Source organism: Gallus gallus, chromosome 19, assembly GCF_016699485.2.
Source record: "Gallus gallus isolate bGalGal1 chromosome 19, bGalGal1.mat.broiler.GRCg7b, whole genome shotgun sequence".
Classification (NCBI taxonomy): domain Eukaryota; kingdom Metazoa; phylum Chordata; class Aves; order Galliformes; family Phasianidae; genus Gallus; species Gallus gallus.
Genome location: NC_052550.1, coordinates 9,291,306 through 9,309,594, shown reverse-complemented (window position 1 = coordinate 9,309,594; position 18,289 = coordinate 9,291,306). Strand labels below are relative to the sequence as shown.

General features: G+C 52.9%; 1 protein-coding gene across 14 annotated transcripts in view; it reads left to right on the top strand.

The window, feature by feature from the left end:
• MSI2 (musashi RNA binding protein 2) overlaps positions 1-18,289 on the top strand; it is a 188,021-nt gene that overhangs the window by 134,882 nt on the left and 34,850 nt on the right. For all 14 annotated transcript variants that reach the window (XM_046902748.1, XM_040650540.2, XM_040650541.2 and 11 more), the window contains 3 exons: positions 5,555-5,637; positions 10,468-10,582; positions 16,475-16,549. In XM_046902748.1, coding sequence (XP_046758704.1) covers positions 5,555-5,637; positions 10,468-10,582; positions 16,475-16,549 — 273 coding nt within the window. The remainder of the gene's footprint in view (positions 1-5,554; positions 5,638-10,467; positions 10,583-16,474; positions 16,550-18,289) is intronic.

Below are 18,289 nucleotides of genomic sequence, written 5' to 3'. Positions count from 1 at the left end.
TTTTTCTTAGGTCAACTTTAATGCGTCTAAATGATCTGTGAATGCATTAATGGCTTCTGTTAATTAACAGTATGATAAAGCTGGCATTTAGTAAGTTGCAGTGTAGTGTGCGTTTAAGTCATTATGTACTCAGTGCTTTGGTTTGATTTCAGAATGTTAATAGAATAAAATTTTAATGAAGACTTGTTGTTATGAAAAATGTATCAGAGCGGGTGAGGTGCTGCCGGCGTTGGGCCCACGGCGCGTGGCTGGGGAGCGGCGCGCTGTGACCGCGGGTCCCTGCGGTGGTGGATGAGCCCTCACGTCCCCTGCGGGGCAATTGCTCCCACAGAGCAGCGTGGCGATTTCTGCCCGTCACAGCACCACGCTGCCGTGTGCTGCTCTGCCTTCTCCGTGCCCCCTTTTTGCTGTGGCTCTGTATTGTTTTTGAATGGTGCTCCCTCTGGGTGCCCGGCAGCCATGGGAGGGCAGTGAGGGACCCGAGGACCACAACTGCCCGGAGCAAAGGCTGAGTGGGCTGTGGTGCCTCTTGTCGTGCTGTGTGCTGCCCTGCGCTCCTGCTGTGCTGGCACTGCCACACCACCACCTCGTGCTGTCCCCGTGTGCAGGCAGTGCTGTGCAGCAGATCTCATCGCTGCTCTGAGCCCCAGCGTGGAGGTGAGGTGTGTGCCGACCGAAGGGCATAGCCTGCAGGCCTGGGAATTGCTTCCCCAGCAGACAGAAACATCTCCTTTCTGTGCGTGCCGCTCAGGAAACGGGAATAACAAGGAATAACAAATGAGAATTGACAGCTCTTGTCTCAAACAGCTCTGAGCTGTAATGAGCCAAGTTGTGGTTGTCAGATGGAGACGTCACAGAAGGAACTGGAAAGTGGGGGAGAGGCGGCGTGTGGGACCTGAAGTGCCGGGGGAGCTCCGTGCTCTGTGCAGGCGGTGCGGGGATGGCAGCGGGGCTGAGCTGTGCGGGTCCTGCGGGGCTCCAGTTTGAGTAAAGCAGCGGCTGTCCCATTGATCACCGTTCCCGGGGACCTCCACACAGCACTGGGTTCGACCCAGACCCGTCCTTGTGCTCCATCTGAGCCATGGAGGTGCCCTGACCTCTCTGCTCTGTGGCAGCAGACCCTGCTGCGTTGCCCCCCTCCCTCCCACGCAGCTGTGTTAGTGCTGCAGGTGGGCCGGCGGGTGTGAGATCGCTTACTAAGGAACTTCTTCCCTTCTGATTACGAGGGATGTGTGAATAAAGCAGAACTGTATTGATTCACACCAATCTATGCATCGACTGTGTGGGAGCCACTTGCAATTCCCAGCAGCACCAGAAAGCTTTGCAACAGGGAGAAATATGACCAGGCAAGTTGAGCAAATAAATTAAACCAGTGTCAACTTTTCTTGTTTCTTCCCTCATTATTAATGGATGGAATGGGGCTCGTTTATCAAGAGGAGGAAAAATTAATTGACACGGGCCTTAATATTATTATGCCCGGCTTGTCTGGTCACATTCCTTCATTTTTATTTTTTTGCTTTTCAAAATGCATTTTATTACAGTTTACAGGTCTGGCTGCCAAAACTGTTGGTATAAACAAGAAAGCAGGTGCATAAATAATGCCATGGCAGGCCTGGATGTTGCTGTGCTTCACTGCTTAAGTAACTTAAAGATGGGGGGAGAATGAGAGGCATAAAACAAATACAAAAGGGATCGTCGGGTACCAAGATGTAATGCAAAGGGGGAACGCAGCCTGAGCCGATGTTCCCTCATTCCAGGGCTGTGGTTGTTGGGGGCCGCTGTGTGTCTGTGTCCCTCAGCACAGCACTGTGAGCTCCAGGCTGCACTGCACTGCCAGGCGGGGATGGAGCTGTGCTGCCCTGTGCTGTGTGGATGTCCATCAGGTGTTCTGGCAGCAGGAGAGAGAGTTGAGCGTTGCTTGTTGGTATGATGTGGGCCGTGTTTATCTTCCCTTCTCCTCTCCCTTGGTCTTGTGGATTACTGTGCAGGCACAAAAGAGCCTTGGTGCAAGCTTATTTCCCAGAACCCTTCTAAGGAGCTATCTCATACTTCAGCATGCTAGCAAAGACTGTGTGGTCCAAGTAGACAACACAGACCTGATGTGGCTGAAGGGGAGCGGTGTGGGTGCAGGAAAGGTGAAGTGACCTCCTCCATGTCATGGGGTGGCCCCTGGGACAGCCTGGGATCAAAGCAGTCTCCTCTGGTGCTCACTGCCCCGCTTCTACCCCCGGAGCTCCTCTCTGTGGCTGGAGAGCAGAGGTGTCCTCTGCCTTTGGGAAGATGCTGGGCCAGTGGTTGGCGATGCTGCAGATGCTGGGCTGACTGCTGGGAGGTGGTGGTACCCCCAGTAAGGGACAGGGCATGCCAGTGTGGTCAGTGTCCTGCTCTGTCCATCACAGCCTCTGCAGCCAACAGCAGCATTAGCCTTGTTGGTGCAGGCTTGAAGGAGCAAGGCCTTCCATGTGTAAGCTGCCTTCACGTAACTGCTGCTGAGTGATGCTCTGGGTGTACCTAACTGCAGCTGTAATGCACTGCTGGGCACTCAGCACCCTGGTTGAAGAAAGCAGCTGCCAACTCGCAAGAGAAAGCAGATCTATTTCACAGTGATGGTGTCGTCATCTCAGCTATATTTTACTGAGGTTGACAGAAAACTTCTCAACTGCCGACAAAGGTGTGAAATATAGTTGATTCAAGTGTGAAAAAAAACAAAGTGCAGAACACAGGAGCGCTGACACTTGGTATCTTCAGCACAGCTTCTGCATGTGATTTATGGCGCCCACTGATTTAAGTTGTTTTAATCCTTTCACGGTTCTGTTTGGTTTCTCAGAGCAGCGTTCCCCTTATTTCTGGAGTGCAGAGCTGGCACTGCCCTGGGCTGGTGGGGACGTGGTGTGCTGGGGGTGTGCCGGGCACTGAGTGTGTGGGTGGTGATTTTGAGCACATCAATGATGTTTCCAGGGGAGCTCAGGCTGCTGTGAGCGCACAAGGAAACGCATTTCCCCAGGCTTACCCTCCCTGTGAGCCGCTCCCTTGGATGTGTTTCCCTGTGAGGGTGCCTGGTTGGGCAGCCCCTGCACTGCCATGGGCTGCACTGCCATGGGCTGCACTGCCATGGGCTGCACTGCCACAGGTGTGTCTGTGTGCCGCTGCCTGGCAGTGAGCAGAGCCCTCTGCTGAGCTGCTGCAGGCCGGGCTGCCGTGTCGCTGCCTGCAGGGCTGCTCTGGGCCCGGAGCTGCTCGCTCGGACTCAGTTTGCCTCTTGTTTTACTTTCTCCCTCCTCATTGTCTTTTCTTCTCCAGCAAAGATTATTCAAATGAATATTCAGTTTTATTCATTTGAATAAAAAAAAAAAAAGCAAACCGTTTGACTCTGTTAAATGCTTATCTGTTAAATAGAGCTTGTTAGCTTCCAATAATAGCTTCATTCAGAAGGATGCCGTATAATTTCATTTTAAAACGTGTGCTCCTTGACAACCGGAATCCTATTTCTGTCACCGTTTCAAACAGCCGCCTTTGTTTTGTGTTAATCTTTTTCATACACTTTCCAAGGAGCGCTCTCTGTTGCCTCTCAGTACCTCTCATAAGAAGTCATTGTCTGTTTCGTCCAGGAAGGTTTCTGAGAGCTTTGGTAATTCAGAAATGAGCGCGTATTCATTACGCTAACTAATAAGGCATGCATACAGTAATGCTTTTTTGTGTGTGCAATTATTGAGAGGCGCAATCCAATATTTTATAAGTGAAACAAAGAAGGACCCATTACTGCTTCGTTTTAGGAGTTTTTTAGCTGCGGGGCGGTGATCTCCTGGGGTGGGTTAAGGAGCAGTGGGGTGCTGTGGACAGGCTGTGTGGGCTCTGAGAGCAGAGGCAGTGCAGCCCCAGCACTCAGTGCTGCTCTCCTGCTGTGCTCCCCCAGGGAGGACGGAGGCAAAGCTGGCGCTGGGTTTTCCTGTGGACCCACTCGTGTCCCTCTTTTTGCCTGCATGGAGTGGCCTAGATCTTTACAAACCTGCAAATGAGCGTTGACACCTGTGGATCCTTATTTTATTCCTGTTATAAAGCCTCTAAACACAAAAAGCTGGGCAGGTCTCTGCTCCTCTGGTTTAATCATAGGAGCAATTTCTGGGTAAAGCCGTGTTTAAGCTGTATGGAGTGCAGTGAGAAGGGGAAACCTGTTTCCTGGTCACAACGTGTCCTGCCTGCAGCGGGCTGTCATGCTGCGCTGTGTATTAATGCTCATCTCCTCTGAGTTGCCCTTCCTGGACCTGACAGGAGCCCAGTGAGAAATCCTCAGCTGCAGCACTCACTAATGAGTTACTAATGAGGAGGAGGCGGTGGTGATGGCCCCAGCACTGCCAGGGCACTCCGGGATGCTGCACCCAGGTGGTTAACCACAAACATTCCGGTTGTGACTACACGTCTGCTTAAGGTGGATTTAAATGGAGCAGTTTGGAAGGCAAAGAGAGGAGCTGGGTTAAGCACAACGCTTGAAGCTGTACGTGCTGACGTGCAGAGCAGTGCTCCGAGCGCTGTTTGGGGGCAGTTGCTGTTGGACGATGTGCTGCACCTCGGAGGAGCGCTGGAACCATTTCTAGTGTTTTTTTTTTTTTTTTCCATCCCTCCAAGAAGATCCAGAGAGAAAGGGGAGCATTGGCCTTCATTACCTGTGCAGTGCATTCCCAAAAAGGCGATGCTGGGTGCAGGTGCTGTGGGTTCGGGGTGAGGTGCCGTGTGTCCCTGCGGGGCCGTGCAGCCACTGGAGCGCAGTGCTGGGCTGCAGGTGGGCAGCGGGCATCCAACAGCCCCACTGCAGCCCCCATCCCCACACCTCTGACACAGCAGTGCTGAGGAGAGGAGCGATTAGAGCAGAGCCCTCTGACGGATGGCTGCTGAGAGGCCTCAGGATGTCCTGATGAGGCATTAGAGGAAGTCGTTCAGGAAGAGGGGACAAACGAGCACCTCCGGAGCTTGGCCGGCCCTGGTGCCTTGCTGAAGCTGTCAGGGTTGGCTTGGTGTGAGGGGAGGGCAGCCACCAGCTGCTGTCTGCCCGAGTTCTTGGTTGCTCGGTTTTTTTGTCCTGCAGTGAGTTAGCCCTAATGGAGAAGTCCCCTGGAATTAAACAGGAGATAAAATCAATATGCTTCCATAGACATATAATTGGGTTTTGTAGAGATTGCTCTTAGAAACCTATAAGGTGTAAAAGAAAATATAGCCTGATTGTAGTTTCTGAGCCGTCGTGTAACCAGGGTGTAACTATCCATTAAATTCTTCGGATGGATCAAAAAATCCATAAGGAGGTTTTAATTCTCCATTAAATCCTATGCAAGAGCTGTAACAGAGCCCTATTAATTTCCTCCGAGGTGATGCTTCTTCCCTCCATTAGGCTGCAATGAGTTCTGCAGCGGCGCTGTGGAGGGCAGCTGTGTTTACGTGGGCATCTTCCTGTGAAAGCATTGCAACCTCCAAATGGCAAACAACGCCTTGTTAGAAGGAAAGCTGCTCGACCTCGCTAACGTCTTCCTTTCCCCCTCCCTTTTTTTGTTCCTCTGTTGAACAGGATTTGGCTTCGTTACTTTTGAAAACGAAGACGTGGTGGAAAAAGTCTGCGAAATCCACTTCCACGAAATCAATAACAAGATGGTAAGTGTGCGTTCTGCCCGGTGCTGGGTGCGGGCCGTGGGCCGTGGCTGCTGCCAGCTCTGTGTCCACGGAGCCGAGGCTGCGCCGCAGCGTGCACTGCCCGCCCGGGGAGGTTTGTCCTGGGTGACGCTGAGTGCTGGGCCGTGCGCTGCGCTGTCGTAAGGCTGCTGTGACACATGGAAAGGGCTGTTTGTCTTCCGATCGATGCGGAAACTTTGATATTTTCAGCTGAAATACTTTTTCCCTTTGTCAAAACATCCTTCGCTTCTCAAATGTGTATTCAGATATGCATTGTATATTGGTCTGATATGTGTTCACAGACTTTAAATTCAATAATGGAGCTTTTAGTGTGGATAAGATCAAAGCAATCTCCTTGGCATATGCTGGAGGCCTGATTCAATATTTGACTTGCTAATTTTTCCCAGGGCACTGAAATAATATTCTTCATATTGTTCCTGACTGCAACGTGCATCTGCAATAAAAGCGGCCGTCCCTCCGGCAGGCACAGCGCTGGGTCCCGGGGCAGGAATGGGGCAGCAATGGGGCAGCTCGCCCTGCCCGGCCCTGCTGCTCTCTGCTTCACTCAGTTTCCTTCTGCCACCGGTGATGCCTTATGTGAGATCAGTGTGGGTTGTAGGAGAGGTTCCATTCCCCATGTAGTCACTAAATGCTGATCAGTCTGCCTTAAAACTAAATGAGAGCAAACGCCCTGCACTCCTGCCTTGAGGAGCAGCAGACTTGCCACGAATTAGGAATACTTTACATTTGAGTAAGGCTTGTCAGGGGAGAAGGAAGAATAGGGTTTTCCTCGTGCTTAATGCAAGGTGAATGCCCATCACGAAGCACTCCGTGGGTTTGCTTACTTCACACCACATACTTTTCTCCAGAGCTCAGCTCAGCCCCCAGCTGTGTACGTCACGGTGTGGAGTGCAGGAGGTGGCCGGGCGCTGACAGCAGCCCAAAGCGGCACAGAGCGTGGGGCAGAGCCATTGCACGGGGGGCAGGCGCGGTGCTGGCCCCTATCAGGAGCAGCCTGCAGCCGAGCTGTGTGCCTGGGGGCACCGAGGGGTGTCTGTGGTTGTTGCCCTTCCTTTGTCCCAAACCTCGGGTTGGGTTTTGCTCTATCAGAATCTCCGCCTCTGGAGGGGCTCCTCCTGCAGAAGGGCTGCTCAGGGCTGTGGGCAAAAGCGCTCCGCATCACGAGGAGCAGAAAGCGTGTGGGTGTTCTGCTGTTGTGAATAATTGAAGTGCGTTCTTGCCGGTGCGTGATCCGGGCGCCTCGAGCGCGCTCTTCTTGTCACTCCCGCAGCACTAATTTTAAAAGCAGCCCACGAGGGAGGAGATGAGACATGATCGTGTCTTGGGACTGACTCATCGTGCTGCTGATGTGCCTGCAGATTAATTACCAAACCCATGCAGGAGCAGCAGAGCCTGCGCACACATGTGAGGCAGTGTGCTGGGTCGGGGCTGGCAGCAGGCAGCCGTCCTGTGTGCCCCCGGCCCCGTGCCTCGGTTCCGTGTGCTCCCTGGCGTTGTGCTGTAGGGTGCTGGCAGCCCGCTGCGCTCCATAGCGCTGCTTTGGCAGCTGCCCCGTGTGGGCTCCCATCGCGGCCGCTCCCGGCCCGGCTGCAGCCTGCCTTCCCACGTGGGATATTTTTATCCCTCCCGTTCTGCCTCTGTTGCCATCCATAAAGCTTAGAATGTCAAGTGTAATATTAAACGAGCGGCGTGCAAGTGAAAGGAAAATGCCAGAGAGGTATTTAATAAATGGAAGCCGGAATTGATGTGGGAGGCCATGGGTTCTCTCCAAACTCCAAGGAGATACAGGAATAGATAAAAACCAAAACGAGATGTCCCCAGGATATTGTCGTTCTTGCCAAAAGAAGTCTGGTTTTCTAGGGGGTGCAGAAGTAGCTGGAAAAGAAATGGGATGGGGTCATTTGCTTCGAGACCTGTGCTGCAGTGGAGCTGTTTGCACCCCTGGGTGGTGTGGGCAGCTGGGGCCAGGCCTCTCTGCAGCTGTTGTGAGTGGGTTTCCATGGTGCAGGGCTGTCGCTGTGCTCCTCGCCCTGTGGTGGGACCCACTGGTGGTTGTGTTTTTATAGATGTGTCAGCACTGCTCGGGGCCGGCAGCCTTCAAGCTGTGGTTGCGGCATGCATTACACTGCGTGCTTTGGGTTTCCATCCCAGAGCCGTGCCCAGCTGGGGCTGTGCTTGCCAGCCATCGCGGGGCAGCGCTGCTCGTGGCTGCAGCTCTCGCTGGTGCTCACGTTGAGGGGCAGCAGGGCGGCCCCGCGGCAGCCCAACCCTGGCTGACCGCAAGGCGTGCTTGGCCAGCCGGACAAAGTCGCCTTGTCTCTGGGTGGTAAAGTGGATTTTTGTGCCTTGTGAATCTGGGAGCGCTCTGCTTTCCCTGGAAAGCTGCTGGCCGTGTTTTTGTGAGCCATCGTGGTGCTGCGAGCTGACAGCCCATCTTGTTGTGCTGGGTGTGAGAGGCTTTTCACTCCCATCTCAGCCATCCTGGGCTCCGGTGGCTCTGACTGCTCATCTGACCCAGGAGGAGCACCCCGGCGCGACGTTCACTCTGCCAACCAGACTAAACAAAAACAGTGACTTTTCGTTTCCCTGCTTTTTTTTTTTTTCTTTCTTTCAGCCTTAAACCGTTCTTTGTTGGGCTGCTGAAACTGGAGCACATCCCTCGTACAGGGCAGGCGGAAAAAATCTGGAAATTATTAAGATGTGCAGAAATGCTGAACTAAAAGCTTGTGTGATTCGTGCCCACATCGGGCCGGCTTCGGGGCAGCACAGAGCTGGGCAATGTCTGTGCCATCAGCAGATGCAGAGCGTGGCCGTGTGTCCCATGGGGCAGCCTGCCCTGGGCTCTGCTGTCCCCGTGCTGCCCTGGGGCTGTGCTGTCCCCAGCCTGAGCAGCCCAGCCCTGCACATCCTGGTTCTGCACGTTGCCCACCCCACATAGGAGTCATCTCTGCTGGGCAGCAACAAGCATTTCTGCCCTTAGTGTGGGGCGTGTTTGTTTACGAGGCTCAGAAATTATTTCTCTTTCCTACTGGTTGGTGACTCTTTCTTCCCCTTTAAATCCAGGCTAAAACTTCTTTGCAGCTCAGTACCATTTCCTTTATATCCTCATGTGCTGTGAAAATCATAAATTAAGCCAGTCTTTCAGGGAGCAGCAGTAGGCTGTTTTGTGGTTGCAAAAGCTAATTACTGGGTTATTGTTTCTAACGGTGCTAATCCAAACTTCATTTTCCTGTTAATTGTCCGTCAAGGCAGGCTAGATTGCTTGCATCATTCTGCATATTTGCAGTGAGAGCAGCTGCGAGGTGTAACCAATGCCTCCATGGTACCGTGAGTGGTGGCGAACCCAAAGGATGTGCTGAGGAATGGGATGGTACACCTCTGGTGGTCACCTCACTGCAGTTTGGCCAGAGAAATTAGATTGGCACGCTCCTGTTTAATGGCTGTCTGATGAGCAGTGCACCAAGGAGCAGTTGGCAGGACGTGGCCAAGGTGTCAGTGGTGCTGGTGCTTTGGCTGCATTTGGGCCCCGTGCTCCTGGGGGTGCAGTTTGGTGTGTTGCTGCTGCAGGGCCTGCTGAACTCCCTGACAGAGGTCTTTGCTTCCTTTTCCTTCTCTCTTTACCTTAATACTAAAGCCACCGGTGTGCACCATGGTGCTTTCCATTGCACAGTGTGCCGCTGTGGGGCTTTGCTGCACTGCCCCATCCCTTGCAGCCCTTCCCTGTGGCTGTTTTAAGGAGCCCAGCACTCATTGGCAGGAAGGTGGCAAAGGAGAACTCGAGAGGAGTTCCACTCCAGCCTGCCGTGGGTTCGGGCAGTTTGCTTGCAAGAAGTGCTCGTTGTGATGGTGTTGGCAGAATGTGAGTGCTGTAGCATTGGGGCGTGTTGCAAGCAAGCGACGTAAATACGATCTGCATGAGATTTGCAGCAGAAAGGGGAGGAGTAGGTGGTTTTGTTTAAAATACTGCCATTACAGTCAGTTAACCTTCATGTTACCTAAATGAAAATTGTATAAACCTGAAATTTTCGCTGATCAGGTTGCCTAGAAACAGGCGGTCGGTTTTCATAAGACAATGAACACACAGCCACTGATAGGGCTATTAGGAACGGAGATGTTCAGCCACGTTATCCAACAGCCCCGGGCCCCTCTGCTGCCATCACTGCTCACCTACTGCTGACAGAGGGGTTGGGGCCACGGGGTGGCACCCATAGGTGCCCTGCAAACCATTCCTTGGAGTGGGCTGAGCCCTGGGAGTGCTGCAGGGGCTCAGGAGGAGCGAGCAGAGGTGACTGCCATGGCATGGAGGGACTCGGAGGCAGTGGGAGTAACTGGAAGTGAGAAAATGCAGATCATTTATTAATAGGGTTTACAGAAATGTTTCTGCCGGGCAGAAATATTGATTCCTTATTCCTGTTTTAAAAGGAGCTTTTTGTAATGATCATCGAGAGTCGTTCTGTGCTATCGATTGTAATAGAGCTGTGCTGAGGACTTTGCTCCATCCATTCCACGCCTGCAAAGTGTCACTGAGAGAAAACGCAGCGCGGGTTTTCCTTCCAGGACCGCAGCAACTTCTTCAGTCAGCGTTTCTGTCGTCCTTGTGGTGCTGGGAGGAGCACACGTGTGCTCTTCTAAATCCGTTCACGCTGTTGGGAAAGTTCATCTTCGAGGGGGAGGCGGTGGGGGCAGGAAAAGGCTAAAAATAAATCTCCCCCCCTTAAGTAGATCAGTTCTGCATTTGACATTTACATGGAATTCATTTGCATCTCATTTGTACATGTTTCTGCTCAATAGGTAGAATGTAAGAAAGCACAACCTAAAGAAGTGATGTTTCCACCAGGGACGAGAGGAAGGGCGCGCGGATTGCCGTACACCATGGACGCTTTTATGCTGGGGATGGGAATGTTGGGTAAGTGTGCCAATGAGCGCCTGCCTGCGCTCACCCCGCTCCTCAGCACCCGCGTGGGTGCAGCCTCAAACTTCAGCAGGGCTGGGCTGGGGGAAATGATCCTGGCGGTGGGAAGGGATCAACTCCCCCCCTTCCTGGAATATAAAAATTTGCATTTAAATGGATGTTTTAAATAGCCTGTTTTACTCCTCCTCGCAAAAATAGAATGATGAAAGATGCGGTGTGTTCGTTCTGACTAAAAATGATCTCTTCCCCTTTTTTGAGGAATTGAGTCACACATTATTCCCCTTCTTTTAAAGGTATCTTTGACAGTTCGGCGTAGATAATTGAAAATCTTGCTGGCTCCTAAATGGCGTGCAAGGTAGAGAAAGCAGGGGGACGCGTCCCAGCACGGGTCACAACAATAATTACGACTTTCAAGGAGATGGAATGGTATTTTGGTCCAGAGTATTGTGTCCAGAAAATACTAATTAAATGGGATAAATGATATTTAATGGCAAAATTCTATTTGTGCAGGAGGTCTATTTAGTTATAATTGGTTCTCATTTGTTTCTGCCTGGATGGTTCTTCTTTCTGTATAGTCTGACAACCCCTTGATATTCTGTCCTCAGATTTGCTAAGCCAAAACGCCACTAATCCATTGCCAGTGTCCTTTTGTCAAACCCACGTGTTGCCAACCTTCTGCTCCCTTTGTGTTGCTGCACCTTCCCTTGGCACATGCCGAGGCCTTAAGGCACACGGAGGGCAGCTGGGGGTGTCCTCGGGCAGAAGTGCCCCATCTCAGCCCACAGTCTCTCTCCATGGCCCTTCATGGGTGCTCTCTGGCTTCTGCCCGGGGTGGCAGAGCTGCTGGAGAAGGGCAGGAGGGTGCTCACCCATCCCCTCCAGCACCACTCTGCTGAAGGCACGCAGCGGCTGGAGCAGGGCCTGTGCACTGAGCTGCTGTCAAGGCAGAGGGTTTGGTTCCTATGAAAACTGGGCTGTTCTGCAGAGATGTCTGACCTCAGGCACTGCTTGATTGGATGGGGAAGGATTTCCCTGCCATGTTTGCATTATCTCTGAATTAATGGCATTTCTCTGTGTGGCCAGAATGATCCTTTGCTGGGGTGTGTAATTCAGTTATTTCAACTCATCTGTTTTTCTGTCCCCATGCTCCACCACCACCATGCCCCAGAGTGTCTGGAGATTGCATTTCATGGTTAAAATATTTATCTTATTCAAGTCAGTCCCTTCTGTGTGGTGCTGCCGGCAGTGTGGGAGGCACTGCTGGGTGCCCCTTGCTGGGCTGGCACAGCCTGGGGGCGCAGACCAGGGCAGCGGCCCCTCCGCCAGGTGAGCGGGAGATGCTGGGAGGAGTTCTGCAGCCGGGCTCCGTGCCAGGGACCGGAACAGAAAGCTCAGCCCTCGGGTGCAGTGGGAGCAATGGCTGCCTCCTGGGGGAGAAGATGGCTTCGGGCTTCAAGAAGCAACAGAGGAGTTCTCAGCGTGTGGATCATCTCCTGTGCAGATCTTTCAGCCGGGTTGTGTTCTGTGGTCACCTGCTGCACAGGGTTGGCCAGCCAGCGCTCCTCGCAGGGCAGCCCTCAGTGTGCTTATTAGATTTCAAGCCAGAGTGGCTTGCTCAGAATTACTGATTGATTTATGTTGAAGGCCAGATGCTTCGTTATCTACTCACACTGTTGTTTTTCGTCTTCTGCTTGCTATGGTGCACCGTGTTAACTAAAGGCATGCAGACCAGCAGAGCTGCAGCCTGTGATGGAGGTGGCCATTATGAGCCCCAGGGCTCGCTTTGAGGCTGGGAGGGGCACCAAGCCCTGATAGGGCGCCCCATCCCAGCACGGGGAGGGCGTAATTAACCCTTCACACAGCGGAGCACTCAGCACAGTGGGCTGCCGGGACGGTCTGAAGCAGCGGAGTGCTTTGCTAAGATCCCACGAGGCTGGTGGCAGACTTACTCCCATCCGTGCTTCAGTTGTTTGACTGGGCTGAGACAGAGTGGATAGGAGCTGCTCTTACGGTGCTGCTGTACCTGCTTCCAGGAGCCCTTGTCCAAGGTCACCTTCTCCAGATGCCGTTTGCAGGCAGAGCAGGAAATCAGAGGAGCGAACGCAGAAGACAACCCAAAGGAAAGAGTGGAGAGTGACTCCCTCCAAAGCTATTAAGGAAGTTGGTCTTTTTCATTAATCATAGCCTCCCTGAGGAGCCTGCAGCAGCCGGGGTCTAAAGGTGCACAGGCAGCCGCTTCTGTGATGATTTGGTTGATTGGAACAAAATTAAAGTGTTCTTCTGAAAGGATTTTTTGACTGTGAGAGTGCAGGCAGGCTGAGCCTTCTGCCAGGACCGCTCCTGGGCTGTCTCAGTCGCTGTCTGCTGATGGGAAGCGCACGTCCTGGGGGGAGGCCAGGAACATTAATTAGCCACTCTGCATAAAGAGCGGGCTGGAGCGTGTTCAGTTCCGTGATCTCCTCTCCCTGCCTGCCCACCCGGCCACAGCATGGCAGCTCCTATGCCACAGTGAGCAGCGCTGTGCCCCTCGGTGGGCAGCACACGTGTGGTCAGCTGGGCAGAGCTAGTGGGGCCTGAAAGCTCACACTGCACCCAGGAGCCCTTCCCTGTCTGCTGTCCTGGTGCAGACTCATCACCTGGGGCCACGTAGGTGCTGCTGCGTTACCCCCTGCCTTCTGCTCTCGGGAGGGGGAAAAAAAAAAAAAAAAAGAGGGACAAAGAAAAGAGTTGGTGGGCTCCGTTCCTCTTCCCTCCCCCTGGCAGCAGTTCTGTGTCTGGGATGGAGTGCTGCCACGTGCTTCTGGTGAGACAGCAGGGGCTGAGGATGACTGCTGCCCTGCGTTGTCTGAGCTGGGGTCCGCAGCGTCAGCTTCATTTGGTGATGGGTACCTTCGGCTTTCTGGTGTTTAATATTAAAGTAGCCCCTCCAGAGACAGAGCACAGCCCATAAGGTTTATGCTCCGAGACTGCTGAAGTAATGTCTGATAGGAACACCAAATTTCAGGAAGTCTCTGCCAGGCTGCTTATATCATTGTGCCAGGCAGACCGGGGCTCTGCATTACTGCACACGTTCAGGTGAGGTAGGCTGAACTCATGCATAAAAGAAGCTTGTGCCCTTCAAAGAAAGTCATTCCTTTTTTCCACCAGACTGTCTGATGGAGCAGCAGCTGCCTGTGAGGCAGAGTGGGGAGGGGAGCCCTGTATTGAACATGAGCTGCCAGCCTTCTGCTGCCCCTGCACTGGGACAGATCTGCTTTTTTGGACCACAGGAGCAATTCTCACATGGGGAGATGATAATTTTCTTGTACTGTCCGAGTTCTTGAATTAAGTGTAAAAGCAGAAGTCCCCAGGCTCCAAAGCACTCACTCCATGCATCCATACGTTAGCTGTGAGGTTTGTCCATCCTGGATCACAACATCTAAATGTGGGGACTGTGCAGAGCCAAGGTCCTGGCTTGGTGTCCTACTGCCCCGGTGACCTCAGGCCGGGAGCTCAGCCTCCAGGGCCACAGCTTCCCATGGGCACAGTGGAGGACAGAGCACTCTGCTCCATTTCCCCTTCTGTGACATGCCTGTAATGACTGGCCTTTACTGTGGGCTTTAATACCAGTGATGTTGTGGAACCCTCGCATAAACCATAAGTGGAAAGGTCAATGTTGATCTGTTTGCAGCTATTCTTGCACTGGAAGCAGAGCCTTTGCTTTCCTCCAGGAGACCTTCTCCCTGACAGGGCACCAACTGCACGCTGTGACAGCGGCAGCGCTGGGTGTTCTTCCAACACGAGCATCACTGTGACCACTGGCGGTCAGCACAGTGACTGCAGCTATTGCTGTCACCTTGCATAGGGCAGCTGGTGTGCTCAGCCCACTGCCTCTGGAGTGGTACTGTGGGGTCAAGGAGTTGGGTGTTGTCAGCATGCTTTGGGCTTTTAGTTGGAGCAGGCCTCGGGGTCCTGCACCAGAAGAGGCAACCTGGGCAAACCTTGGATTCTTGGATTGCAGCAAGGGGTAGTAAGAGGGTTGGGTCATTCACTGGGAGTGCTGGAGCAAATAAACTGTTTGCTGCCCAGCATAGGATGACTATGGCATCTGATGGAAATGGTGGATAGGTCAGCATGGCTGTAATTTGGCTTGATGAAGCAGCCACATGGGCCTGGTGTTAATGCACTATTGATATTCAGCCAGCCCATTTCCCCTGCACGGATCGGGCTTCGACTCGTTAGAGCAGAGCGGGGCACTGCAGCAGTAAATGAAGAGGAAAATTGAAGTAATGTTGTATTGTAAATTTATGATTCCATCTGTCTGACCGAGAGAGCGCTGAGCACCGGGGATACAGCTGAGACCCCCCAGCGCCTCGGAGGGGGGCGGCGCTGTGGCGGGGCGGTCGTGGAGCTCACGGTGCTCATAGCGCTGTTACTCACTTGGCAAACAATCCATCTGTCGGTATGGGGGCAGTGGGGTTTTTCTTGGGAAAAGGAAAAAAGTTTCATAAAGTGCAACTCTGAAAGATCTGATTTGGCACCAGAAGTGATTAATTTCGGAGGGAATCCAGCTGCTGAGCTGTGAAACAAACGTGTGAGCTGAGCGGGGTGGACGAACCTCAGAAAGCCGGAGTGCTGTCCGGCGGCCACGGGCTGCCGTCCCCTGGCACTGCCTAACCCCCTCATCAGCATTCATCCAAGCACTCTTATCTTCCAGTTTTAGATGATGATTAACAGTACGTTATATATATGTATACATCAAATCGGAGGGACTTGCCCTGGCAGGAGAATTGCTGTGGGATGTGGTGTGCATGAGGGTAAGCGGCTGCGGGGATGCCAGGCCTCCTGCACTGCCCTTACTGCAGGACGCCTTCGGCTTTGGATGGAGCAGCACTAAACGTCTGCAGGTGGTCCTTGGTCCAGAGGGGCCTTTCCTGAAGGCTGGAGGACTCCTGGCACGCTAATTGATGCTGGTGGACACGGGGAGTGTTGTGTAGCACTTTGTGCCTTGGAGTTGCAAAAGAGAATCGCTGCTGGTGAGCACTGAGCGGAGGATGCTGAGGATGAGCAGCAGGGCGGCCGTTACAGCCCCTCCTTGCTTCGGCACAGGGCAGTCCCAGTCTGCTCAGCACAGTGCCTGCAGTGAGGCCACGGCTCTGCCCATGGCAGCATCCTTCTGCCCTCCACCCGCTGCATTCATTGGGCACCGCTGCTCCTCCGTGCGCTTCCTCCAACGTTTTCATTAGCGAAATGGCCTCTAATGGTATTTTTCTCCTAATACGACTTCAAAAGCTGCCTGAGGTTGGTATGCGTGTCTGAGCGATGCCGTTAGGATCCGGTTCTCATCTCTGGGTTTTACTTTCCTGAAAAATTAAAAGCCTTTGACTCTGGCTCGTTGCCGCGGCTCCTCCGACTCTTTGATGTGTTAACTGTTGTCCTTCACACTCCTGGGATAAAGAATTACTACTACCTTAATCTCCAACTGTCAATAGCTCTGAAGCAAAGTACATTCATTGTAAGCTCTCCAAATGTCAGGGCAAACCTGTGTTATGTGTTTAGCCTTAGCATTTGGCATTTACTCTTCCAGCTAACAAGTATGCACAGTCCTTGGGCTTCAGGCACCAAAGTGCATGTTAATTACGGCAGTGACAGCGCTCATGCGAGGCAGGTGATCAGCAGCCCTCCATCTCTGGATGGTTCAATTCCAGATGATAATGAAATCTTTCCTGCATTTTGCATGAGCAGAATAAATCTCATTTCTGCGTGTTCCCTGTCACATCAAGTTCTGACCATCCTCGGTGTTATTTTGTATTATGTTTATAATCAGAAAGCCTTTGTTGATCTTAAAGCATTTTCTCTCTGTGTTTTACTTGTTTGTTCATTTACTTTTATGTTTCTGTGCTCAAGGTTACCCGAATTTTGTCGCGACGTATGGCCGAGGTTATCCTGGATTTGCCCCAAGTTACAGCTATCAGTTTCCAGGTACGTACGTTTCATTTGCAGATTCACCTCTTTTTTCCCTTCTTTCCTTCTTTAGTTTTTTCCTTCCTTTCTTTTTTTTTCCCAGTCCGTAGCTGCAGGTTGAGGCAGGCAGGTCTGCAGGGAGCATCTCACATAGCAGTTTTTTTGTGATTAAAATATATCCATACAGATACATATATTTAATACATCTTTGTTAACGTGGAAATTGGTACTGGTTATTTGAAAACAAAATTTAAGTTAAAAGGTGAAGTGGCAGAACTGATTTCAGGGCTGTTAGCTCCCTCCAATAGGTTCTTCTGTATACTGCAGCTCTGTGCCCGGGCACACACACAGCCTTGCACACACACAGCCTTGCACACACACCCCGTGCTGCAGTATGTCCGCATCCAGCGGGAGGGCAGCTCTGCACTCCAGCATTGCTGCCCCCTTCGGTGCCCGCTGTGCCTTTCCCAGCATCTCGTGCTGTGCTCACTCCCCTCTCTGGGCTCCGGCTGTGTGCTGTGCTCCCCTCCCAGGTCTGTGGGTGCTGCTGGCAGGGCCAGAGCCCTTTTTCCTTCACCTTAGTGCTTCTCAGGGACATCTGCTAGGTAGAGCTGTGGCTGCTGCGGTCAGTGCGGTGTGCTGAGTTACAGCCGCTGTGTCGGTGCTTACTGGGAGATAACCTCCCTGAGTGCTGCAGCAGCAGATTAAATTCTTGAGCGCTCGTCAGGTTGATCCTGGGTGGGACAGAGGACGAGGAGCGGGGCTTGGCTGTGCCTTGGGCACATGGGATGCAGGTATGGCTGTGGCATCAGTAGGATGGAACGTCACACAGAGCGGTGGATGTGTGTTATTAACATCCGTAGGATGAATGAGGTCCTTGCACTGCAGAACTGGTGTCTGCAGAATGAGTAGCATCGAGGAAAGCCGGTGTCTGATTTTTTCTCCATTGGTAGGCTTTGCAGATGCAGCAGCTCTATGTTATGCTCACCTGCCCATTCCCCACCTGTGCTGCTGCCCTTTGCACGGCAGTGAACAGAGTGTGCTGCTGGGGCGGCTGGCAGTGCTGCTGCCCTGTGTGCCCCATAGCAGGACAGGCTCATGGGGTTTCTGACCTGTGCGAGAGCAGAGATGAGAGAGAGCTTCGATAGGTTACATGGTGAAAATCAGCACAGCTCAGGTGGCTTTAATTATAAACATAACTAAAATGAGTGTGTCTGGCTGTTGAACACAGAGGTGTGTTGGGCTCCAGCCATCCTGACATACACTGTCCTGAAGGTTTGGGTTTTTCCAAGCAGATCTTCCCATGATTTGCTGGTTATGTCCAATCTCTTGCAGAGATTGTGGCACAGGAGAAAACCAAAGGGAAATGTTACTTCCAGAAAGCGCTGCACTCAGCTGCCAGCCTGGCCGTGCCGCCTGCGCTGGGGGCAGCTCAGAAACAGGTGTGGGAGGGGAGGCAGGCAGCTCCTACCAGGGCTGGCACCGGGAGCACCGCAGCTCATGGCAGTGCAGGGACTGCAGCCGTGCTGGGGGGGTCGGGCGGTGCGCGGTGTCCGCTGCGTGGAGCCGGGAGAGCGCCTGGGGCAGTGAGTGCTGCGGTGCTGGGAGAGGGTTACGGGGCGTTGGGTGGGATGTGGGGTGTTAGGGGGGCGTGGGGCGTTAGGTGAACACGGGCAGCCATTTGGAGGGTCTGACATCTGCCGTTCTGCCCGCTGGGCCCCGCAGTGCCCACACAGGCACTTGGGCGACCGTTCTGTC